At 36.6% G+C, this 27,193-nt stretch overlaps 2 protein-coding genes across 3 annotated transcripts in view; one reads left to right on the top strand and one right to left on the bottom strand.

The window, feature by feature from the left end:
- LOC116171930 (probable nuclear hormone receptor HR38) overlaps positions 1 to 17,184 on the top strand; it is an 81,135-nt gene extending 63,951 nt beyond the window's left edge. Inside the window, exons 3-4 of one of the 2 annotated variants that reach the window (XM_031488979.1) lie at positions 9,720 to 11,079; positions 15,683 to 17,184. In XM_031488979.1, coding sequence (XP_031344839.1) covers positions 9,720 to 11,079; positions 15,683 to 15,939 — 1,617 coding nt within the window. In that variant the 3' untranslated portion in view covers positions 15,940 to 17,184. The remainder of the gene's footprint in view (positions 1 to 9,719; positions 11,080 to 15,682) is intronic. The other variant, XM_031488980.1, reaches the window with a different exon arrangement.
- A 5,911-nt stretch (positions 17,185 to 23,095) lies between these two features.
- Positions 23,096 to 25,173, bottom strand: LOC116171934 (cell division cycle protein 23 homolog). The gene is made up of 5 exons (XM_031488984.1): positions 24,139 to 25,173; positions 23,930 to 24,094; positions 23,571 to 23,817; positions 23,316 to 23,520; positions 23,096 to 23,270 (listed from the first exon to the last, which is right to left on the bottom strand). Exons 1-5 carry the CDS (start codon positions 25,073 to 25,075, stop codon positions 23,103 to 23,105), a joined length of 1,722 nt encoding a protein of 573 aa, XP_031344844.1. The 5' UTR covers positions 25,076 to 25,173; the 3' UTR covers positions 23,096 to 23,102.
- Between the last annotated feature and the right edge of the window lie 2,020 nt (positions 25,174 to 27,193).

Raw genomic sequence — 27,193 nt, 5'->3', positions numbered from 1 at the left:
TGACGTAATCTTGAACCAGTGGCATAGCAAACACACGTTTATATATGCTTGCTTCATTTGTCATAGTTCAGGAATAGGCCGCCTGTCCTGAATGTTTGTGAGCCTGTCCTGATTATACAGTCTGGCTACGGCCCTGATCCAAAATGATCGAACTTTTGAGGGTCGAAGTCAATTTAACATTCCGAACTAGATATTGAATTCAACATTGCGTAATTCCGTGCATAATATACTAATCAAAATAACGGACCATCAAAAATGAGTTGTTGTCAAGTCGCCTTTGGAAGTTCATAAGTACGATTTCCCATTTAAACAAAAATTCCAAAGGTCACTCGACATCAACTCATTTTTGCATGGTACAATATTAAAACAGTGGTTGCAATCACGTTTTGTGGTTGGCGGGGATGCTGTAGTATCCTGTCCCCCTTCCGCAGTGGCTGGACCAGTGGTCCTTATCATAATGATTCACATAACTGACGAAAATTGGACATACTTTGGTGTAATATTCCTTACAATTGATCACGTATAGATGTGGAACGTATTGAATATACATAAATAAATCCACCCTTAGCCACAAGTAATCAAATTTATCCTCCGCGTTATACCAAATGTTCGCCTTCACCTTCACCCCCTTCCGTAAACATTTTTTTTATAAAAGTTGGTGAAGCGTAAAGTATTTTCTAAAAACATTTTTGTCGAACCTTAAGCTTTAATAGGTACAGAACTAAACCAAAAACCTTGCTCAAAGGGGATAACTGCTTCAAATCACTATAACAAATTCACGATCTTTCAATTACTTTAAACACAAACAATTTTAGGACACTTGTCGTTTTAGTACAAACTTCCGTTTCTTTTGTAAAATAGGAAAATCGTAAGCGTTTAATAATTCAAAAAAACTTACCTTTGAATCTAGCTTTGAAGATAGTTTTGGTCGGTTTTGGTCCAACTGAAACAAAGTAAAAGCTATGAAATACTTGCCACATGGCGATTATGAACAAAATTATAATTAATATCCAAATGCATCTTATCACACAAAATTAGAAAAAACCACACATGTACTTAATTAAGTATTTAAAAACTAAATTTTGCTTTCACTAAGGCATTAAGCAATAATGGAGATAGTGTCCAAGTTTTTAGAATTTCATTTCAAACTTACCCCTTCGATAAATATGACTTTATTCGATGGTAAAATGGTTAACGTAGGACACTAACACACACCTGTTTCGTCAACAGCCCACGCACAATTGATTTGTTCATAAATTTATTTGCAGGTGTGTAGGTGACGCGTCAATTGCTAACTCGTTGTGTTATCTACTGATACAATTGTAAACTAAATCGAGCAAATTGGAAACTGGTCTGTCTGTTATTATTCGGGTGGTCCGTAGTAGATTATGAATAAATACTGTTTAACCAAAATTTTTCGAGGCGGAAATTTTTTCACTTTCAAAAATGTTTTTTGCGTACCTATCTTCTTTACTCCATTGAATAAACGACATTTCGGGTCGAAAGGTAAATAAGATCGTGTGTAGGTGCACAACTGCCTTAAAATTTGTTTCTAATCAGAAACTATCGGAATATTTTCATGATTTGATCATGCATTCTTTTTTTGAAATATGCACTGCCAACTACCAAGTACGAAAGATTTTTGAAGACTTTGTTGCCAACGACTCTGTTGTTATACACTACAGTTAATAAAAAAAAAGCATAAAGGAAAATGTGCCATGGTATTTTATAACTGTTTGAGTAGTAGGTAATTGAAACAACAAAATATGTAAAAAGGAAGTCGGACCAAACAATAAAATTAGTCAATTAAAAGTGAAAAGTGAAATAAAAAAATGCATAATCATTTTACTTTTCGGTTTTTAATTTCAAAATTTTGACATCGCTCAACTGTAGTGCATGGTAGTTAGTGTACAACATATATAAAAAATCGAGCAACCCTCAAATCGAACTAAAAGTGAGAATTTTAATCTTAAGCTCCGTTGTTTGATTTAAAAAAATGCGGTACAATTGAATAGGTACCGAACGATCCTCAAGATCTTGACGCATCAATCATTTTTACAACACGCATTAAGGGGTTGATTCTGACCCACCAGATCGGCATAGCTTGTAAAACAATTTTTTTGAAACGGCATTAATTTTACGATTCTTTTAAAAACCTGGTCAGAGTGCTTCGGTAATAAACATGCTAAAAGTCCAGACGTCTAGGTGACGAATCGAGGGGCGGGGGGGACGGGTACCATTTTTGAGCGCTTGCGTATTGAAAACGGTTCATTATAGGGGAAAATGTTCTTATATTAAATGAGTTTATTAAATTCTCGCAACTTTTTTTCGAATTTCCAGCCGTTCCATCAGAGATAGACATTCTATTTAAAAAAGTTGTAGAGAATTGTATAATAATCATCACCTTTAACCCGCTACTATACCGGAAGACCCAGGGAATTTTGTCTGGTTTCCTTGATGAACCCCTGGACTGAATGTCTTAAATGGAAACTCATCCAACAAACGGTTGGTCGCAAAATTGGGAGAAATTGGAACCGATTAAAAAGAATGGAGTCACATCTTTGGATCAGTATTTTAAGATGGTCTATCTAGTCAAAGAATAAATATATGTATACAGGGTGATTCGAAATTGAGTGTAAAGATTTTAAGGGCGTATTTACCACCCAAAAATAAGAAATTTTTCATATACATAATCGCATGTCCTAACTTGCTTCGTTTTCTAGATACAGGGTGTAAGTTTTTTTTAAAAATCGGTTTTTTATCAATTACTCAAAAACATTTCAGCCGACTTAAATAAAATTTGGTAGATTTATTTGTCGTCATAATGGCCTCACTTTGGCGGGAATAAAATAAATAAAAACCGATTTTTTTTTAGAAAAAACGTTTACATCCTGTATCTAAAAAACGAAGCAAGTAAGGACATACGATTACATGAAAAAAATTCTTATTTTTGACTGGTAAATACGCCCTTAAAATCTATGCACTTAATTTTGAATTACCCTGTATGTTACCGCTAATGCACATTGACGAATTAATCTGCATATTAACGGTTCTGATTCGTGAAAGTGCGAAATGTCCTGAAAATTAGTAGCAAACTTAGTTAAAATGTACATTAACACATTCTAAATTGTTTAAGTGCGAAGACATACTGAAAAGAGCAATACAAACACGTGGTTCAGTTATACAATAAATGGTTTTATTGCAGTCAGGTTCTAAAAATGTTTTAACTACCCTACTTCCCTGCGTCTGGACACTTCCCCTTCCCCTACGTACGCCAAGTCCTTCCAGTTGTATGTTCAGGATATGGAGAGCTTACCATAAACCATCACCACCGGCTACTTTACAATGCCTCCCTTCCCACAAAGCAGTGAGATAATGCCAATTACTACAGAAGAATCACCAGCCCCACAGGTTTTACTGAGAAATGTTAATGTTTTTGTTGTTAATTTCGTTAAAGTTATTGTTATAAAAAGTGGTAAGAATAAAACTTGAAGAGGATTTAATGAACTTTCATTTAACATTTTCCCCCTGTGAACATTTGTCAATATACGAGCGGAAAACTCAAAAGCTGTACCTTTCCCCCCACTCGCTGCCTAGGTATCAGGACTTTTTGTATGTTAACTACTCACTCTGAAGAAATTTCTCCAGAGATCGCTTAGGTATAGGTACCTGGACTAAATAAATTATCGTTAATCTTTTATCTATTCGATAAGTTTAACTGACAGATGACTTTCATACAAACGATTGCTGCCACAATCATCTCAATAGAAGTATGATTTTATAAAATCGTTTATTAATGGGTACCTATACAATTGCCGATGTTAGATACGACAAATGATGATAAGTTAGATGTCGTTTTCGAATAGCAATTTTCAATTTAACCTCCAAACCCAAGCTACGACGTGGAAATTAAATTCGAAATAATTGAACTTTTGAGGGTTTCATTCGAAATCAATTTCCCATTCCGAACTAGATATTGAATAGAATAATTCAGTGCATAATATAATAATCAAAATAACGGACCATCAAAAATGAGTTGTTGTCGAGTGGCCTTTGGAAGTTTAAGTTAAGTACGATTTCCCATTTAAACAAAAATTCCAAAGGTGACTCGACAGCAACTCATTTTTGCATGGTACAATTAAAACAGTGGTTGCAATCACGTTTTGTGGTTGGCGGGAGTGCTGTAGTATCCTGTCCCCCTTCCGCAGTGGCGGGACCAGTGGTCTTTATCATAATGCCAGCCAGCCAGCCGACCAGCCAGCCAGCCAGCCAGCCAAAGTGAGATTAAAAGCTACTTTTTACAAAAAAAAATTTTTGCAAAAATGCGCTAAAAATGCCATAAGGAAATTAAAGAGGACCTCCCACCCTTACTATCCTTAGCACCCAAGTTAAAGTTCAGTATGTAGATCATAGCAATGTGTTATTGTGTTCACTTGAAGAAGCTTATGTGTAATAGATCTGGCACCCTTGCAACTGTGTATTCCTTTTGGGGGTGGTTTTTCTTAAATGTGTTTTTTTGGAAGCGAAGTTTTTGTGATTTATAACTGCAGCTCATACTAAGTCTTAAATGTCGACGAGCGTTCTTTTGGTAAGAGAAAATGCAAAGATGTCAGGATCCGCAAATTAGCATAACAGTGTAACCATACTGTAAAGAATAGAATTACACTATGGTGTATAACTAACTTTTATCACTGAGTAAAAACCCTATTTATTCAATGCTTTTATCGAATGATAAGCTGTAGCAATAAAAGAATTAGGTTTGTGCCTACCAATTCATAATTGGTCGAGAGACTAGAGAGAAAATATGAATATCTCTATAGGGAATAACTTTCGGCATCGCATTCATCTCCCTTTTTACAGCACATGTTACAAGAGGTATCGTGTAACATTATCGCACTTGCCGATCGATATTAACAGACAAGTAAAGTGAATTATGGATCGACTTTCCCAACAATACGTTTATCGAGAAAAATTAATTTTGCAAATTTGCGTAACGGAATGAAGAAATTCACCGTTGTGAAAAAAGCAAACTTAATAAATACTGACACCCACCACGTCTCAATAGCCATTACTTAATATGCAAACTGCCTTAGAATGAAGTCGGAGGATGAGCGGTGAAGTACGTGCAGAAATTTCGATTTCTGACAGGCGTTAAGGATTTACCGCACGTTATGAAAACTTGACTTTATGGCGAAAAAAAGTCAGAGATATGTTTCCTGTCTTTAAATTTCTAATTATATATGCAAACGACATATCAAAAATGAACACCTGGTAGGTTGACAGTAGTATATTTAAGATATTGTGCCCGTCGTAAAATTCCATATACCGGAACATGGAGCTTAGTTTTCTATATTCGGCAAGTTTGGCTAGAAACGAAGCAATTTTTTCGCCATTTTTAACAATTAACAACCTTTAAATTTTATCCTGACAGTAGTGTAACTTTTGTGTAAGTTGGGTTGCAACTTTCACTTACTGCTTATGGGTCCATCTGACATCGTTTTAGGATTATTTACGACGTTTAAACAGTAACAAAATATTCTGTTTATGATTACAAATGTTCTGTGCTCAACAAAGAAAGCGGCTAAAGAAAATGGAATAAACATGAGCTGCCTTCTTGAAATTCACATGATAAATTGAAGTTCCTTTTCCTACAAAAATGTGCAGGAAGACTTTTCCCGTGCTTCCGTCTATAAATTAGCAAGATGGGTGTGGTGTAAGTGACTCACATTTAAAGAGTAAGCTTGAATGAGAAAAATGCTGTTTTCGGCATTCTATACAAAGATAAAAATTCTCATGAACATTTTCGAGAGTTCTTCGACAGACACAAGACCTCCCCGTCCTCAGAAATTAAAACCTTTTGTGAGTCTTTAGCTTTTGGCGCTTTAGTTATTGGACTCCCTTGTTCCTTGTTTGTAGATCAGCATCTAGTAAGTTAAATGCAAATTTTTTCCGTGTAAAAGCTAAACATGTCCAGTTCCCAGTTGAGTGCAAGAGGATCATTATCATTCTCATATGTAATTAAAGGTTCATACCTTAATTTTACATAAATGGACAAATGGTACCGCTTATACGACGGCCCTTTTGCAGATGACAATGTTGATAATCCTCCTTCAGTGACAATGAAGTATGAAAGATAGGTGACGTTTATGTTTGGGGTTAACGAGTTTGATTTTTTTCCGGGTCGATCTGAGACAATTTTCTTTTCGGGGCTCAAAAAAAGGCAGTATATAACCTTCCTTTTTTACCAAAAATCGACTGCACCAAAATTTCTCGGGAAAACACTTTTTCTTATTAATTTTGGCGCGTAGAATCCAAAACAATTCGTACTTTTTCGATCAGACTTCTCAATGAAAAGTTATTGACTAGAAACCAATTTCGAAAGAAAATTCAAAGGGCTGTAACTTTTGAACTATACTGTATTCATTTTAAGAAGGTAGCGGTAGAAAGCATAGGGAAGCTTTGACCTTCACTATGATTGGTTAAAACACGAGTCAGTATTACATAATGAAACATAAAACGAGTGGCGAATTTTGTAAGCTGGTAGTTTATGTTGCCAACTAAACTGCTGAAGTGTCATTAACTGTTAATTTCAAAGATTTATTTCTGTTCGCAGTACTGGATATTTCTTCTTTACAATAATTTGGTGCGGTTGTATATTTTTCCTGTGTGTGTTTATCTTCAAACATAGCGCCATCTACTACCTTCTTATAGTGAATGCAGTATAGTAGCCTAATCTTGGAACTGTTTGAAATTATGGATTTTACAGGCCACATTCCATAAGAAAATTTTTTTTCGGGTGGATCTGAGACAATTTTTTTTCGGGGCTCAAAAAAAGGCACCTTCCTTTTTTACCAAAAATCGACTGCACCAAAATTTCTCGGGAAAACACTTTTTCTTATTAATTTTGGTGCGTAGAATCCAAAACATTTCGTACTTTTTCGATCAGACTTCTCAATCAAAAGTTATAGACTAGAAACCAATTTCGAAAGAAAATTCAAAGGGCTGTAACTTTTGAACTAGTAGCCCAATCTTGGAACTATTTGAAATTATGGATTCTACAGGCCACGTGCACTTTTAATGTTTCTTATTGTTTAGGATTTTATGGCTACGAACAACCAAAATTCAATCCCTGCTTCAGGTTCACGGTAGTTTTAACATTGGTTCTTTGTGATAACAAAATATATTAGCGCGCCTACTTAAATCGCCCTTGGTCAAAACGGCACTTTTTTTATCTCCCTACGTAATTCTTACTAAACGTAAATTTCGTTATAATTCGTACTTTTTGCTGCGTGTATAAGTATACAATCTGGGCTCAAGAGGTTTCTGGAAACCCTTTAAGAAACAATGTTCAACAATATTTTTCTACCAGAAATAGATACCATTTATTTGGAAAACCAATTTCCACCCGCTACCCTTAGAAATTCTACGGTTTGTAATTCCCAAACTACTCAGTTTCAAGAAATTCAACCTATTTCCTTAAAAATTCAAAATAGGTATGTAAATCTAACCTCTTCAGAAGAGAGCTTTTTGTTATTAAAATGATGTATGGCATGCTATACCAAATTGTTTTATTTGGAAAAGGGTGTCTTAGAAATAAAATGCGATAATTCACAGCCACCTTTTGTTTGCAAAGCACCCTCGTAACATTTAAATAGTTGTGTTATAACAGAAAACCCAAATGAGGAAGTAATTCAAACATTGAAGTCCAGCCTTGATCCAAAAGAACCGATGTTTGATGCTTTTAGATTTAATTAATTGGTACCAATTACCTGAGACTGAAAACTATAATTTTCATTCAATTGCATTATAAAAACTTGAGAATTTCACGTCGGGCGGTAACTTTAAAGAGTTTCAGGCAAAAGTTTTGCCTCTGACTAAATTAAGGGTAGTACAACAGTGAATCTGGCTTTGACCGGCTTGGAAACAGTATATGCAGATCAAGACCGAAAACACCCCTGACCCCAGACATTAACAAATTTATTTCTTGGTGAAAATGATGAAGAATTGTTTGAAAAATACAATAGCTACCGGCAGGTAAAATTATGGCACAGATTAGTTAATCGAACGAAAAATTTATTATATTACCCTGCATTTCTAAAAGATTGTTGTTCCCAAAGTTGCACACCACTCCTAGTCCTTGTATTTCAATTTAGGGGAAGCTAAGTATTTTTACCATACATACATACGGCCGGTTTTTAGCGCATTTTTGCAAACGTTTATATTCGTTGTGGCTGGCTGGCTGTCCGGCTGCAATCTCAGCATTCCGCAATTAGCCAATGACAATAGCTAGAGACCTTAAATTTTCACTTCTGCTCTAGTGTAGATGTGCCGGCTAATCTATTTTGAGTTTAAGATTGAGATTTTTAAACTTCGCTAATAAAATACTGATCTGTATTACCAAAAATTCGCTTTCATCATGCATATACTGATTTACAACGTGTTTTATGCTTCATTTAAACTTACCCAAAGGAAATACACTTGGTTCTATGGAAATTAACTGTCAGATAAATTGATCGATGAGATTAAAGACCGGGCCCGTTAGAAATGCAAGTTCTAAAGTTCTAACCCTTGTAATGAACAACATTATGATACTAAAAACGTACTTATATAAAAACGGCTAAAGAATTAATCATTTTAATTAATATGTAAGTTGAGAAACTGGCAATTCAAATGAAATGTGCTCGTTTAAATTGACAAGTTGATACTTGATTGGTCGGACACTAGTGCGATGTAAGCCGTAGAGTTAGAAATCCGATTATTTAAATGTTTGTAGATACTAAACTCTACACTTGTAATCTGTGCCTTCACATTTTAAACATGTTTGTACGCTTGATATGTAGCATTTTAAACGCAAACAGTTAAAAGAACCGATTAGTGTGCAGCTTACCAAGGAATTAGTTGCATAAAATATGAATATTTTGAATACAACTTCAGGTACCTGTCGCACTTTTATTCGGATTATCACTCTTTCTCTCCATTAAGACCATCAGTAACACAATTCATTGGTGGTTCCTATGGTAGTTTCGTAAACACTGAGAGAATTCATGTAAGGTGCCGAATAGGTCATTAATGTATCTATAATAAAATTAATTTTGTGTGAATTTTTTTATATACCATTTCGGTTAGAAAGGACCAAAAAATTACCGAACTCTTGAGTTGCGTTGATTTCAAAGCCCAAAACTATTCAAAAGAATGTGTCTCTAGGTACTTCATTAGAATGGTTACCCTATGACACAACCTACACAAGGTTTAATAATATACATCCGTGTGGATATAATACCTATAAATGATTGGTTCTATTAGTGATTGCCGTTATATATATAGACTGTAAACAGAGCAATCCATCTAAATGCAAGGCTATTGCAAATACCTTTTATGCATTCCGTTTAATTATGATGTGTGGATTAATTCACAAAGTCCTTATAATAAATGTCGAAGGTAGATGCTTTTTTCTTCTCCCCTAGTGGGCGTCGAGACGTCACCAAGGCGACGACGCGGAGTAATTTCACCGCCAATGACAGTAGGTAAAGCAACGCCTCCTTCTAGTTTTATATTCCCTCTACTTTTTCACAAGAAGTACGCAAAGTTATTAGTTCTTATCGCGCCATAGATATAGTAGTCGGTTACATTTTCGCGCTCTATTTTAGTCAATGCGTGATGAGCGCCAAGTCATTATTTAAGTATCGAGGCCAGTTACTAATGTTGTATAATTGTTACAGACGCCGTTTTGTTCGAGTAGTTTTGCGGATCTTTTGACCGCCCCATTTTCGGATGATCCCAGTAACGTACTGTCGTCGGAAGATCTAGATCCATTTCCTGAAGTGGCCTTAGAATCACAACCCTCATCGCCTACCCCACTACCCAGTTTTCAAGAGACATACTCGGTCCGTTTCAACACGCCGTATAAGATGGACGAAGAGTGCTTTAACATTGCATATCATCATCACCAACACGGTCAAGTGGCGACTCCACCTGCACCTCACCACTACGAGTATCAGCAACACCACCAGTACGCCACGACGCCCTATTACCCTCCGCCTCAGACCTGTACTTCCGGATTTCAAAACGTCGCTTCCCACGAGTCCTACTCCCTGCCCATCTACCAAACTATTACCGCGGAAATGCACGTGAGTACGCCTTTGAGTCCCGGCCATCGGCGAGCTTCTCTACCGTTACAAAGATCGGAATCCACCAGCAGCAGCGAGAGTCCCAAATTGCGACTGGCCGGTCCCGTAGCGTCCGCCTGCTCTTCCGCGGCAAGTTCGCCGGGAGGTAGCGGAGACATACCGACGAGCAAAGGGCCGACGCCTCCGTCGCCGTCGCAGCTTTGCGCGGTCTGCGGGGACACCGCCGCCTGTCAGCATTACGGGGTGCGAACCTGCGAGGGATGCAAGGGTTTCTTCAAGAGGACCGTCCAAAAGGGATCAAAATACGTCTGCCTCGCCGACAAAGCCTGCCCGGTCGACAAGCGTCGCAGGAACCGATGCCAGTTTTGCCGTTTCCAAAAATGCCTAGCGGTAGGCATGGTGAAAGAGGTGGTGCGTACCGACTCTCTAAAAGGGCGACGGGGACGACTTCCATCCAAACCAAAATCACCGCAGGAGTCGCCCCCCAGCCCGCCAATTTCTCTTATCACCGCGTTGGTGCGCGCCCACGTCGACACAACACCGGACCTCGCGAACCTAGACTACTCGCAGTATTGTGAACCCTGCCCCATTGAGCCTGCCATGACGGAATCTGAAAAAGTGCAGCAGTTCTACACCCTTCTCACCACATCCGTCGACGTAATCCGTTACTTCGCCGAAAAAATCCCTGGTTACCAAGACTTCGTGCGCGAAGACAAAGAACTCTTATTTCAATCCGCTTCTCTAGAACTTTTTGTGTTAAGGCTGGCTTATCGGACGCATTCGCACGATACCAAGCTTACTTTTTGTAACGGCGTCGTTTTACATAAACATCAATGCCAGAGATCATTCGGAGATTGGATGAACGCAATTATGGAGTTTAGCAACAGTTTACATTCGATGGAAATTGATATATCGGCTTTCGCCTGCCTTTGTGCTCTCACACTTATTACCGGTAAGTCTGCTTTTATATTATAAATGCATTATTCATGTCTGAATGTATTTACCGTATAAGGATTTACTCTCCATTTGCATGCGGTGTTACTTTATATCCATTCCGTTATCTTTTATTTACCTTATAAATCTATATTTTGAATACCTACATAAAATTTAAGCAATCGAGAATTGTATTAATTTAATTCAACCTGTAATTGTTTTAATGTAATACACTGATTAATTTCCAATGACCGCAACTATGCCAGTTATGTTCCCGCGTTAGGGTTGGTAAAAATCTGCAGGTTTTCAAGGCCCGCTTCTCCACGAATTTCAATTGAATGAAGTGAAATTTGTGTAGGGCAGGGCAGGGTGGTTACTCCGGAAAAAGTCAGTCGGTTGGTGATTATACTCTTTCCCCAAATCTGCAACAAATTATAGACTTAAAGTCGAATGAATGCGTACTTTAAATGAGGAAGAAAGGAAAGAAGTGGCCCGTCGCTGCCCCTTCTTGTCTTGGTCAAGCAGACCCCTTTCGGGATAGGAAGTTCGTTCGGCGCGAAAAAAACCAAGATGGAAGAATTAGGATCGTAACTACAAAAATAAAATGTCACATGACTAACAAACCAGATGGACCGGGGTAGGGGGTATCCGGGACCCCCCCCCCCCGACTGATCGCCCATGTGTGAGAATGGCTCCTCCCCATGCTAAAGACGGTACTCTTTATGGACGTAACCTGAACATCCCCGGCTAGCTCAATTCAAAATATCACACGACACAAAAGGTCGACATCAGCTCCAGCGAGAAGAATTTTGATCTGTCACAGTTTTTGTTGATACAAAGCAAGAGTGAATTTTTAACTCGCCAAATAAATTGAGATATTTCACAATAAATCATTTAAGCATATCGTATCGTGTGGTTCTAGAGAGAGCTGGTGGACATTTTAGGGTAGGTATTTGAGGCACGCTGAAAACTTGTCCAACACTTCTCCAAAATCCCCAAACACAGAAATGCAGACCTGGCTGAGGAGTGGCGGGGCTAACACTTTACCAGGGGCCTTCAAAGTTTGAAAAAAATAATGCCATTGATTTGTGAATCAATTTCAGACATATGCCGACATACGCCAAAACGCTGCAACAATTATCAAGTATGCGAAATCGATAAAAAATCTTGTCTGAAATTGATTGACAAATCAATGACGCAGGGCCAAGGGACTCTTGATTTGAATAATAATAATAATATATTTTAGTGCATAGACCAACAAAACGTATGTATAGCACAAGTCAATTACAAACTAACAATTAGGTAAAAAATTCACTAGTGGTGTAAAATGGGTTAAGAATCAGGTACTTCAACAGGTTTTGTTTGAACAGTTTTAGAGTGTCACAGCCTTTTAAGTTATGAGGTAGCTTGTTATACATTTGTACTCCAAGAACCATGGGAGAGTTCGCGGTTAATTGTCTTTTAAAAGTGGGGATTTGGAAAAGGTCATTATCACGTAAATTATAGCTATGTGTGTCCTTGTTCCTAATCAGTTTATGAGAATAAGTGAAGATTAATTTACAATTTTCAAAAATTAATAAACTAAGAAGCGTTACGATTTCCAGATCTTTAAAGAGACCTCTGCACGAATGAAATTTTGACACATTTACAATTGTTCTTATAATGCGCTTTTGGGCAATGAAAATAGTATGCGAGTGAGTAGACGAACCCCATAGACATATCCCATATCGTAGGATGGACTCCACAAGCGAGTGGTATATATTAACGAGTTGATTTAGAGTTAAGGCGCGTCTGAGATTTCTAATTAAGTAATTAACCGCACTCAATCTATAGCTGCGAGTTTGGAGCAGTGTACTTTCCAGCTTCAGTGGTTGTCAAAATGTAGACCCAAAAATTTAGTGGTGGAAACATCTTGCAGAGTGTTGTCCTCTATTTGTAGAGCGACAGGGTTAATGGTTTTTTTGTGGGTGATGAAAACGAACATAAGTAATTGGTTTTGCTTGCATTTAGAACAAGTGAAGCTTCCTTGAACCAAACACTAAGCTTATGCAAGTAATTATTGCACAAGTTTGTGAGTAATTTCTCGTCATGGGACACCAGCAGTGACGTGTCATCCGCATATAAAAAATTGGGTACTTCTGTCCCGAGGAAAGTGGGTAGATCATTTATATACAGCAGAAACAGCGTTGGTCCCAGTACCGATCCCTGCGGGACCCCAACATTTGTGACTTTATTCTGCGACTTAAATATTTGCTTGGTGTCGTTTTACTAGTCCGGTAATAGAAACATACTGTTCCCTGTTGTAAAGGAAAGAAGAGATCCAGCTGAGTCCAACACCTCTGATGCCATAATTCTCTAATTTTAAGAGCAGCTTGTCAATGTGTACGCAATCAAAGACCCTTGTAAGGTCACAGAAGATCCCTATTGGACATTCTCCGTTGTCTATGTATTTAATTAGCTTACAATAAAAATTTTGTAGAGCGTCTGTTGTTGAGCATTTCGGTTGAAAATCAAACTGTTGTTTCGACATTAGTTTTGGAGGCGTTCAAGGAAACAATATTCAAATATTTTAGAGAAAGTGGAACTGAGGGCTATAGAACGATAATTGTATATACAGTTATGATCTCCTTTTTTATAAATGGGGATAACGTTATTAACTTTTAACATTTTTGGAAATTCTCCCATGCTAAATGACAGATTTATAAGGTATGTCAGTGGGGATATTATTGATGGTAAAATTTGTTTTATAAGTACTGGTGGTATCCCGTCCGGGCCGGTTGAGTGTTTATTTTTTAATTTGGAAATTATAAGGACTGATAGTTCACTAGTGGTCAATGGAAGCAAAACAAATGTATGGGGATTATTGTTCATTTTTGGGATGTAATGTCGGTTTCTGTTTTGTTGATTATTATTTATTAGAGTTTGTGCTATATGACAGAAAAAGTCGTTAAAATGATTGGCTATATCTGTGGGTTGATTGACTGTTCTATTGTTGACCTCAATAGAGTCAACAGTGCTGCTCTTATTTCCACTGTTACGCATTGAATTCGCTACTGACCAAATCGCCCTAGGTGAGTATTGTGAGTTTTCAATATTCATTTGATAGTAATGCATCTTCGTTTTCTGTATCAACTGAAAGTGTGCCAGTCTTTGAGTACGGTAATAATTCTTTATTTCAAGAAATTGTTTTGTCATAACGAACAAATCGAGTAGTTTTTTAGACGATGATCTTATACCATTATCAACCCATGTTTTTGATGGGCCGTTCGCTTTATGGCGTCACCTTAATATGGGGAAATTGAAATTAAATTTATTTGAGAAAACATTATGAAACCATCTGTATGCATCATTGATATCTCTGCATTCTTTTAGAGGGCACCAATTTACATTTTCTAGAAAGTTTTTAAATTTTAGCACCCTATTTGGATAGTAGGAGCGGTTAAATGTATATATTATTTCGGATATAGAACCATTGTCAATATTACTTTGAAAAAGAATAGTTCTATGATCCGAAATACAATTATCTAAGGTCCTATATGATGCAGAGGCCTCAAAGTTTACATACAAATGGTCAAGAGTTCGATTTTTCGCGTGTACTTTCATTGATAACTAATGTTAAATTAAAAGATCTTAACAAATTACAAATCCTCTCATACTCACAGATCGGATCCACATTAAAGTCGCCCGTTATTATTATATTATGACCAGGTCTATATATTTGATGTAAAACATCATTCAGTTTTTCAATGAATATTGAAATGTCTCCCATCGTTCCCGGAGATCTATACAAGTGACAAAATAATGGTGGTAGTGTGGTGAGATGAGAACCAGTGCAAGCCACATATTTCAAAGTGTTTTTCTACACAGTGTCGGGATAAATTTATTGGCTTGACAGCTAAACCATGTCTGTACCAGATTCCCACACCTCCACCTTTGGAGAGATGCCTAGAGAAGCTAGTGCCTAAAACAAAATTATTAAAATTTGTGCTACAATCATAAATATCATTTGGATGAAACCACGTTTCATTCAGACAAATAAAATCAACTGCGTTTTTATATTTATCATTGTCCACATATTCGGCGTTAATATAATCAGCTTTCACGTGATTAAGGGATCTACAGTTTAGTTGCAGAAAGTCTGGTTGGAATGTATCTTCTACGTTTTGCCCGAATCCGGCTTGCTTTTGTGAAGGTTGAAGTGTATACTGGCCGCAATAAATACATGAACACCTAGTGTACTTTGATCACTTTTGACGAAAGTTTCAGGAGAATTGTCTTTATTTCGGCATAAGAAACGATGAAAATTTCAACATGATACAATTACAACTAATTCAGACGACACTAATAATGTGTAGATCATCCACTACTTCTTACGCATTCAGATACTCACTGGGCATACATTCTTTTTTCAAACTTTGAAGGTGCCTGGCAAGGTGTTAGCCCCGCTTCTCCTCAGCCAGGTCTGCATTTCTGCCTTTGGGTATTATTAGAGAAGTGGTGGACAAGTTTTCAGCGTGCCTCAAATACTTACCCAAAAATGTCCACCAGCTCTCCTACTATTCACAGCTGCAAAAAACGCAAAGGAGCGAATTCAGTCACAATAATTTAATTTCCTCTTACAGAAAGGCACGGTCTAAGAGAACCACAACGTGTCGAACAGCTCCAGATGAAGATCATCTCGTCGTTGCGAGACCACGTCACGTACAACGCGGAAGCACAACGCAAAGCGCACTATTTCAGTCGACTTTTAGGAAAACTGCCAGAACTCCGATCTCTAAGCGTGCAAGGATTGCAGCGAATTTTTTATCTCAAACTGGAAGATCTCGTGCCGGCGCCGCCCTTAATTGAGAATATGTTCGTCGCAAGTTTACCATTTTAGAATAGTACACCGAGTACAGAAAAAAAGCTTTTAAGTAAGCGTGATAAGATATTTTATGTGATTTATTGATTAATTAAGTTTAAAAAAGATGAAAATTTCTGATGTGAATTACCTATTGTAAAATCACTATAATGCCTGATTGATGATGCACTTTTTTAAATGTTGTCCTCTACATAGAGTATTGCAATACTATGTAAATATTTCTAAGCCTTTTACACTTTTCCAAATGTTGATTATTTCGTATTTGTATAACAAATGGGGTTTGATAATGGTGCTGCTTGGATGAACGTTTGAGAGAGTTCATTATTCTTATCTACATTGTGTATATAACGAATACTGTAAAGGCAGAAAATCAGTGCGAAATGAGACAGTTCCTGTAAGCTGTAGGAATTTTGTTAAGTTAATGTTCAATGTTACCACTGCACGACCGTGTAGAAAAATGCGATACATCACTAGTCATGGCACTGTATATAAGAATATTTTTATTTACAACTGTTTATATAAAAGAAAAGAATATATATTTTTAATAGTTCATGTAAAAATGAATCATCTATATCTAGAGTTACCTAAAATGGTTACCTTTTGAAAATATTGTTATTTTATAGTTATTTTTTTACAAATTTACTATTAACGAAAACGGTTTGTGTGCCATCTCATATCTAACTTGTTTTTATTACCTACGTCATATCGACTTATATGCCTTTTTGAATGGTTGGACTGACAGATTAAGTTACCTGATTGGAGTGATAAATAAATTTGCACGTGTAAATAGACCGTCCTCGATACGTACCTACCTGCATTCATAATACTCCAATATTGACCAAACCGCAATAGAGCTTAACGTTGGCTATTCGGCAATTTTTAGGTTTGGGCGAACGGGAAGCCTTGCAATACTAAAATGAACAAATTTTGTACCTGCTTGATCGCATTATATATATCTTCCATATCCAAAACAAAACGCCGAGATTTTTTGGGTAGTTTAAGTTCTTTTTAAGTACGTTGTTTACAATGTTCAAATTTACGTAAAGTACTTGCCATGTAAGCCAGTTTGTGTTATAATTTGATATTATACGTACCTATAAGATTTAGATTTTTGCAATCGCTTTACTTTAACTTATTTAGTTTAGAATTACGTACCTACCTATAAATAGTTATAAGTATGTATTGCAATATTTATGTATAAATGAAAATTGTAGGCAATCCTCTATAATCATAAAAAGTACTTAAATGTAAGTTTTATATTCTACCATTTTTGTTGTTTTAGTATTTCTTTTTAACTATTCCTTAAAAAACACAACTGTGTACTCAACCGATTTTTTATTATTTAGATTATACCTACGTCGCACCTTCCTTATTTACCAGTGTTTTTTTTAAATGTGTGAAGTGTACCAATTTTATTTAAATAAATAAAATTTATCATTTTGTTCATTCTTTATTCTTACTTTTACTTCTAGCAAAGACACTGTTGGCATGACAACATAATATAATATAAATGGTAATGTCATATATTCAAATACCATTAAGTTGTGTATTGAATTATTTAAATTTAAATATTATTATGTAATTGTACATCAAAGCCCATAACTATCGTATACCCGCATTACAGGCAAGTATACAACACATTAGCGACAAGGATTATTGGTTTTAAGACCATCCCGTATTATAGTCATAGGCCTGCAAGTCGAAAAATGCGATTATAGGACGTTTTATGATTAAAGCAAGTCACATTGCACTATTGGACCAAAACAAACATTTTTAGAAGGGGAGCCATCCGCCCCCCAGGTGCATTTTTTAGGTTTTTGCCAGTGTACAGGAAAACTACACCGTTTACCAAAAAAGGCGTGGTTACCTTCTTTGTAGAGCATAAAATTCTCTATCGATTAGATGTAGAACTTTTGTTCTATCGCCACTTCAACAATGCTAAATAAAATACTGTTGGGTTCGCTCTCATCAGTTGGCCGTTTTGACTAATGAGGATGGAACACGTTTTAGTTCTCTGCCGGAGGACAAGCACCGCGTCGCCACATTATTTCCTCTGTGGCGCAGCTGTATGGACAAACTTTTTGGAAAAATTCACGTGTCGTCCGGATCTGGTTTGTTGATGCGAAAAGGGGGCATCGTTCGAAGATGTAGTTTCCCCGGCAGGAACTGGTAAAAGATGAAGAATACATGGAGTACCAAAAGAAAGTAAGGGGCGGAGTTTAGAGGGAGAAACTACAGAAAGAGAAGGTAGAGGGGAAGGAATACAGGCACAAACAACAATAAAAGGAGGACAACATGAAAATGATACTCTGGAGCGTAGCGGGGATAGCTGGTTAAAATGCCCAATTCTGGAAGTTTATAGAGGACATGATGTTGTGGGGATTGTGAATCATGGATAGAAGAAAAGAATTCGGAGAAAAGAAAGAGCAAGATTCCAAATGAATATAATATATGGAAGAACCAATTTGCAAAGAGGGGCAATACAAATGGGGCGAGTATAAAAAGGTATATAGTAACAGGGGTAAAAGGGGGAGAAGAGAATGGGAGGATGAAACGAAAGTAAGAAGAAGGCGAAGTCAAGAAGTGGAGGGAAAGAAAATAAGACTGATAACAACAACTGCGGAGAAGGCATGGAGGTCTTACAAAATAAAATAAAAATATAGTAGGTGAAAGGGAGGAAAAAAGGCGAGAAAAAAGGCTTATAAATGAGGGGGTGGGGGTGGAGATTGCCAAAACAGGAATGAAAGAGATAGGAAGAGGTAACACAAGATCAAGAGTTGCAACAAAGAGGGAGAGAAGTGCTACTGAAATTATCAGAATTTTAAACGGAAATTATAGCGGAAGATAGGGATGGACATTGAAATTGTAGGGGAATTACAATTCGGTTGAGTGGAAGAGCAGGAGTGGAATTCATCCGTTCATGAACTACCCCGTTTTAACCTTTTTTTTATTATATGACTTTTTTTTTGTACATCTGGTCTAATCAGGTCATTATTATTATTAATGACCGCGTATATAATCTATGCAATGATACACTGAACGAAAGACTAGAAAGAGAAGAGGATGGAGGAAACACAAATGATCTTCAAAAAATGGCGAAGAACGATCTACTGCATATATGTATTGCACAGATTGGTGGAGAAAGAATTGGAAAAAAGAGCGGAAAGGTAGAAAAGTCGAAAATGATGCTATTTGGGGGGGGGGGGCAAGAATGACTTCAGAACAAGAAAATAACCTGTTTGATACAATGGTGAGAGGGGTGGTTATAAATGGAATGGAGATATATGGGGGTGGGAGGAATGGGATGAACTGGAAGGTATTATACATGTGTATTTAGGACTAAACAGAAGGACACTCAATTACAGGAGGAGACAAAAATAGAGAAGATAAGGATAGCGTAGGGACGCCGCCATAAAGTGAAAGAGTGAAGGAGTGAAAAAAAGCAAATTAATAAATGAATGCTTGACAACGATGATAAACGCAAAAGGAATGTGGGAAGAACAAATAGCAAAATATTACGTAAGAAATGTATATGGACGGACTGAGGTTGAAAAAACAGTAGTAGAGGGAAAGATGAAAAATGAGCTGGCAAAAGAGGATCTGGATGCACACATTCACAACATAAGATAGTAATTACAAATATCTAATAAGGGAGTGGTTACCAACATATTTTCTGATGCGGAAATGAAGAGAGGGAAAAAGAAATGGATACAAGAAAAAGAAACAAAATGTAAGTAAAATATGCAGAAGAAAAAAAGGCCATAGAACACATGTTATGGAACTGTACAAAGATGCAAATGACAGAGAGAAGTAGGAGCGGGGTGCTGGATGAGGTTGGAGGAGGTGGGCGACCTAGATTAAAAGAAAAGAAGTTCTAAGTTAAATTGTTGCTGTTTTGCCAAGCTGGCTTCTAATAAAGATCAGCCCCACCTCGAAATAATTCATACACTGGCCTAGATCCGAACCAGGAACCTCCAATGTTATAGTTGACTTCATATTTATTTATTATCCCTCTCTTGTTCTGGGCCCTCAACACAGAGTAATGCTTTTTAGAGGTGCCTCTGCAGAAGGTCTTAAGGACGGCATACGAATTAAAAAATTGAACCAGTTATGAAATGAGGCAACAATGATTCAGCTATTAAATATCAGAGGTCGCCAGAGCTGTCACTTGTAATAAGAATCTTTTTTATGATTTAAATATTTTTTTCGATTTAAATAATTTGATCTTAAATCTTTTTACGGAAAATGATTTTTGATTTAAGATTTAAATCTTCATGAAAACTATCTTTGATTTTGAACTTAAAAATATGATTTACATCTTTTAAAAATATTTAAATACTTTCGAAAAGATTTAAATCGTTTCCGAGTGGTTTAAATCTTTTAGAGACTATTTAATTAATACATACTAACAAATTCTCTTGATTTGTTTCAACCTGACTAAGCTAATTAACCCGGGTTTTATTTCGGTAGACGTTTATATGTATTTATTACAAAATCGAGTATACTGAGATTGACGATGTCTTGATTTTTTAAAATTTCTTTCGCAAAAAAATAAGTACATATTTTAATTTAATAAATAATAACAATAAAATACGGTAGAAATGGTAGGTATATTGATGAATGATGTTAAGGGTTTCGAGCAAGATCATCAGACCAATCAGTTTTATTGAATTTAAATCCTTTACAAACCTTTTGTCACAAAACGATTAAATCATCGGAAAAGATTTAAATCATTACATCATTACATTATTTAAATCTTTATACGTGATTTAAATTAACAAAATTAGATTTAAACCTTTTTGAATGAATTAAATACATTGAAAGTATCTTAAATACTTTCTAAAAATATTTAAATCTCAAAATGATTTATTATGGGCGACTCGATTGTCAATCCTTTTTTGATCGCTCCTTATTTGAAAAGCTGGAGAAATCCTACTTGGGGGTTATCGGGGGCGTAGAGTCCATCTCTGCCCTCGAAATTGAGAGAGGATGCCCAGGGGCGGCGCTACGAGGGCGCAGTGAAGTAAAAAATTAACCGTGCCGAAAAAATCGTTATTCGGGGCAATTAATATTTTTTTACTGAAAATTCACCCCCGCCCCCATGATCTCTACCCCTGAGCATACCCGGAGAATTTGGACAGTATATCTGGTCTCTGCGCCAACGAAGATAATAAATGCATTTTTGCACCCCTGTGATTTTTACGTCGTAACTCGTAGGATAGACATAGGATCATAAGGGCAGCGTTACACAATCGTGTAAAATTTCCAAACGGTTTTAACTACCTGTCTTCTTTTCCGGAGGGTCGGCCACGCACATTCAAATCACAAATGTCATTTTATCTTAGTAAACGAGAAAGGAATGTTGGCATAGGTCGCGTTTATGTACTCGTCTTTAGACAAACATTGTAGTCAATGACATCATAATCGGATCAGTGGCGTATTTACGGGGGGGGGGGGGGCGAAGGGGATATCCCCCCCAGAAGAATTATTGAGTTATTATCATAGCTATTAGGTATTTAGGTAATACTCCGCTATCCGCTCCGCCCACTTTAAAATAAAGGCAATAATATATATAGGTATATATAGAGAGCAATTTTGGTTTTGGTTAAAGTCACTAAAACCTAAATATTCTGTAGTATTCAGTATTCACTAATCAGTGAGTGATCAGTGTTGGCAGTCAACGATTTGGCTATTCGTCATCGATCGGCAATTCGCTACATTGATGCCCAAAATAACAAATAGGTATCAGGTACTGAGTACTGCTACTGAGGTGAGGTACCTGCGTCCTGCCTTTCACGAAATGACGAAAATAAGAATTTTAAATTTTAAAAACAGGAATTTTTTTGCCCACAACTTTTGATTGCCCATAACTTTTGATTGAGACGTCTAATCGAAAAAGTACGAATCGTTTTGGATTCTATGCACCCAAATTAATAAGAAAAAGTTTTTTCCCGAGAAATTTTGGTGCAGTCGATTTTTGGTAAAAAAGGAAGGTAATCAGATCGACCGGAAAAAAATATTTTCTTATAGAATGTGGCCTGTAGAATCCATAATTTCAAACAGTTCCAAGATCGGGCTACTAGATCAAAAGTTACAGCCCTTTGAATTTTTTGTCGAAATTGGTTTTTTGCCCATAAATATACCTATTATTCAAAGTTTTCGTTGACTAATTAAAGCAAAAGCAATAATGGGGCCTATCGGCAGTAAGAAATAAAATACCGTTCTAATCTAATCTTTTTCGCCTGTACAATAATAAATAGATAAATGACTACCAGCATCAGCAACCTGCAACCCAATTTCTATTTCTTACCCCCCTCCCCCTTCTAGTACGCACTGGGTGACTGTGTATGCCACGTACTTGTTTAATCCCCCCCCCCCCCCCCCCAGAATAAATTTCTACGTACGCCACTGTACGCCACTGAATCGGATGCAGCAGTTCCTTTATAATATTTTTACAGACGCGCGCCAAGTTAAGTTGTACCTTAGCGACATCTAGAAATAAATAGCTGCACTACTGCTGCTTGCCGCCATTGTGATTGATGTAATTTTTTAAAAATGAAATCTTTGAGAATGACTCCTGGGCGCAATATTGGGTTTTAAATGACAAAACTTTCAATATTGAAAGAGGAGGGACAGTTTTACAGCGACTGTACTTTAAAATTCAACAATTGCTTAAAATAAAATATAAAATGTGCCCTCTTATTTTAGCAATATTGTAGTAATTACTGTCTTTTTAGTAAAACCTTTATACAGTCGCTCTAGAGTAATGTATCTAGAATTTATATTTTCAAAAACCAAGCTAAAAAATGATTGTATAAGCCCAGGAGTCATTCTCAAAGTTTGATATAATTTTACAATGCAATTTGTCAGTGGCGACCTCTATTGGTTCTCATGAATAGTATGCCGTCCTTAANAGTCGACTTATGTGGCGGGACGAATTATGAGAGTCTAAAATTTATACAGCGCTGTCTATCTAGTGTAGTATGATCTTTGCTGCAGGAAAACCTAATTTGGAGTAGCCGGCGAATGCTGGAAACTGGTCTAAGGTAAAATTCACCTCAACCCAGATTCGAACACCCGACCTCCGGATTTATAGCCCAAGGATCTACCATTGAACCACAAAGTCGGTCATATAACACTTGACTTAAAGGTCAACAAGAAAAACACAAAAAAATGATGATTTAATTATTTAATGGTGAAAAAACCATTTCCATTGCACTTCCATTACCGTCATTAGTGATATCTGTAACGTTAGCTTTTGACTGATCTGACGATTTTGCATTGAATCCCTCCTGCTCGGCTCGTTTTGTGGCTATGGCCTTCAATAGAGACTTCCCTTGTTCCTTGGTCTGCAAAACAAATTAATCAGTAACTGAAAGCCGAACTGCGCAAACCTCATCGTGTTCAATGCATTTATATGCATATGCGTAGGCATCCTCTAATTGACCACGTTTCAAATGATAATTTGCCAAATACTGAAATGCATTATAAAATTCATTTTCCCCATCGTATCCTCCCGCTCTCTGATCCTCTTCCTTAAAGCAAAACTCCGTATAAGCAGCAGCCGCATTATCAACTTCATTCAATTTATCGTACAACCTGCAAATCATTTGTTTGACCTAATCAGATCGCTGAACTCGGATACTCACTTTGCCAGTTTAACCAGAGCCATTCCCTCGACGTCTCCCACGTTGCACGCTTTGTAATAGCACTTAAGGGCATTTTCGTGTTTATCCAACTTTTCGTATGTCTCGCCCAATGCAAGAATCATTCTGCTATCGTTAGGTCGCAATTGTTGCGCTTGTTTATAGTAATAAATACAATAAAATGGCATTTTCAAAATCTCATACGTCTGACCTAAACCGTACCAAGCGCGATAATCTCGTCGATTTACCTCTAAAACAATAAAACCGATCAAAATGGTTAATTTGAGGTCATTTTGCCACAACACCAATTTGTGATTTTACGTTATTAAATTGATACTATACTACTACTACCATAAATATACCTATAGCCTGTCGATAACTCTGAATTGCGGCATTGGTATTTTTCATCTCCATAAATTCATGTCCCATTAATGTCCACGCAGAGAGATATTGCGGATTTAGCTTTAAAGCTCGTTGAAAGTACAGCACCGCCTTGGAATGCTCTGAGCGTAAACTGTAATAATTACCTACAAGCACATTTTCGACTCACAAACCTAAAGGAAAAACTCACCTATTACACAACAGGTCTCCACACGATATTTATCAATATTAACTGCGGTGTGAGCCAAGTTTGCCAGTTCCGTCTTCATCTCTTTCACGTACAGTAAATTCGAGTAGGTATCCAAATTGTCTAATCGATAAGGATCTAGATGCAGTAATTCTTTAAACATCAAAATTGCTTTATCTAACTCTCTACGGTTGTGGTACGCGATAGCCATTTGTGCCATAATGTACGTGCTTTTGTCGAAACCTTGCGAATGTAAATCATAATAAATATCTAAAGCCTCCTCGTTATTCAATTGCTCTAAATAAACGTGCGCCAGAAAAAAATGCTTCATCCAGTGATTTGGAAGACGTAACGACAACAAGGTGCTCTTATCTGGAACTAAAAGGGCCAATTCCTGCCACGCACCCCAATGCAGTGGTTCCTCGTTAATTGCATCCACAAATATGTCCATCGCCAAAGAGTTCAAGTCTAATTTCTTCAAAATTATACCGTACAAGTAAAGACAATAACCATCCAGCTTGTTCACGAACTGATCTTCTTTCAAAGACGTGCACAGCATTCGCAGTGCGTTATTTTTGGTAGGATCCGGAGGGCAATTAGTGTCGGTCATATTGTCTAACTTCTTTTTCTCGATCGAAAGGTACTGGGAATACAAGTGCAGAAATCGGGGCTTAGGTTCGACGCAAGTCTCTGTAAAAAAGGCGCATCTATCGTACTCCTTTAAGTCAAAGTATGATTTGGCTAGTAGATAAGATTCGCTTTCCAATTCGGTCACTACACTGCTGGTCTCTAAAGGCAGCTTGATGTGGGCAATGGAGAAGTTTATTTCGGACAGCCACTTTGCGCTGTGATATAGACCCCTCTGGGAACATTCACGAATGCCGGCAGTTAAATCCTTTTTTATTACGACTAAATCTAGTTTTATTTCACTTTCAGACATTGTACTTTTTCGTTTTGAGCTATTTTCTTGATTTTAAAAATTGCTAGGTTATGTTTGTTTGGTAAACTTTTCGTGGTTATGTTTATATTTTTAATTATGAACGTGTCTCTATATCCGTCTCTTAAATACAGGGTCCAATCTACAATCATTACAATGTTCACAAAACTTTCGCAGTAGCTTGAGTTATATTTTTTTTCACTTTCTTCTTAAAGAGAGCATAAATAAATGTAGAAAATTAAGAGTAATAATTTTGAGGGCGAAGAAATGAGCAATATAAGAAAATATGGACGAAATTTGTAAGACCAGAGAATGAAAATTTTAAAGAAATTATGACATTTACTTCGCAAACACATTGGGGGAGTTTTTCTAGACAATGATACATTTTTTTAAAAGAATTTTGAGAAAATACTAAAGAATCCTAAAGACAAATGGAGAAAACCATATTAAAATAAGTAGTTGGAGGTTAATTAGCTACCAAATTTGCATAGGTTTGGTTTTGTTGACACAAACCTTTTTATAATTAATAATGGTTTAAGTTTTAACCCTGTTTATGCGTGAATGCGATTTGCATCGTGCGAAACATAGGAACCGTGAATCGAAAGTATTAATAATGCTCATTTTTGGAACTTGATGAATTTGTTATCTCTTCCTTAGAGAAGGAAAGTGAGGAGTGATCACAATGATCGTAAAGTGAAGCCCACATTTGTTTGTTATTTCACCGAAAACTAACCTCAAATTTATACCTGTGAAACGATATACTTTCGTGTGTTTTTTGGCTATTACTTCCGTGCACTACAATGTACCATTGTCCAATAATGTTTTTAATCGCACATTTCGATACTTAAGGATCGCATAATCACGAAAATTAAAAATTAAACAAACTTTGGCTCCGAAAATATGGCCGCCCCAGGCTTCAACGCGCAGCATTGCCCTTGATAGGATATTATCAGTCCCCTTTCTTTCATAGTGTAACTTCCTTAGAACTGAAAACATTCGGTCTTCGGAATCGGAAACCGTTAAGGTACCTTTACACTATAATATATCTCACATGATTTTTTTATATGATATGTTATATGATATTTACTACCAACATATTTTTCGTATGAGTTTTAATGTTTTACTTTACACTTGACAGGTTTTTCATATGACTTTAATACAAGAAGTTACGAAACCTATATAACTCCTCTAAATTAAAATGTTCCAAGTTCCAAGATTGGGCTACTAGTTCAAAAGTTACAGCCCTTTGAATTTTCTTTCAAAATTGGTTTCTAGTCTATAACTTTTGATTGAGAAGTCTGATCGAAAAAGTACGAATTGTTTTGGATTCTAAGCACCAAAATTAATAAGAAAAAGTGTTTTCCCGAGAAATTTTGGTGCAGTCGATTTTTGGAAAAAAGGAAGGTTATACACTGCCTTTTTTTTGCCCCGAAAAAAAAATTGTTTCAGATGACCCGGAAAAAATTTTTCTAATAGAATGTGGCCTGTAGAATCCATAATTTCAAACAGTTCCAAGATTGGGCTACTAATTCAAAAGTTACACCTAGGGAATGCAATCCCGCAGCAAAATCTCAATCCCGGTATTTGCGGGATCGTTAGATGTTAATCCCGCGGGAACCCGGTATTTGCGGGATCCCGCAAAATTTTAAATAAATTGGCAAATAAGCAATTTTGTGCGGTTAACTTCTGTATTAAAATAAATCGCTAATTATCACAATAAGTATTCAACAAAAAAGTACCTTCAGGCTAACTTAGAACTCAAAAAAATCACATATAGGTGAACTTCTAAAGTGCCTCAAAAATCATAGTACATTTTTAACTAAAAAAGTTTAACAATTATTTTAAAAATAATTTCCCCGTTATGCGTTTCATTAACAAAGCAAACAGAGTCGTCTCCTTGGTCGACATTAAGGATGAGTGTACCCTTATTTGAAAGATTGCCCCAAACATTTGAAGGGTTCATTACCAATCAAGACACTATTTGACAATGTGTGTCTGCAAACACCACTAAAACCAGACAACCAAATACCAATATACTCGTAAATATTTATTGCTCGATTTATTGTTTATGTAATTTATTGTTTCATTAGTAACTAATATACCTATAATCATTGATTATAC

This window comes from Photinus pyralis, unplaced genomic scaffold (genome assembly GCF_008802855.1).
Source record: "Photinus pyralis isolate 1611_PpyrPB1 unplaced genomic scaffold, Ppyr1.3 Ppyr1.4_LG5, whole genome shotgun sequence".
NCBI classification, from domain to species: domain Eukaryota; kingdom Metazoa; phylum Arthropoda; class Insecta; order Coleoptera; family Lampyridae; genus Photinus; species Photinus pyralis.
The sequence above is the reverse complement of the archived record's forward strand: the minus strand, read 5'-3'. Positions and strand labels throughout refer to the sequence as shown.

Excerpts from the sequence above, each read along its gene's own strand:
- LOC116171934 (XM_031488984.1), bottom strand. The coding sequence starts at position 25,075 with ATGTCTGAAAGTGAAATAAAACTAGATTTAGTCGTAATAAAAAAGGAT. Across the intron at positions 24,095-24,138 it reads GGAGACCTGTTGTGTAATAG|GTAATTATTACAGTTTACGC; the intron begins GTGAGTTTTTCC and ends ATGTGCTTGTAG. Across the intron at positions 23,521-23,570 it reads GCTCTGGTTAAACTGGCAAA|GTTGTACGATAAATTGAATG; the intron begins GTGAGTATCCGA and ends AATGATTTGCAG.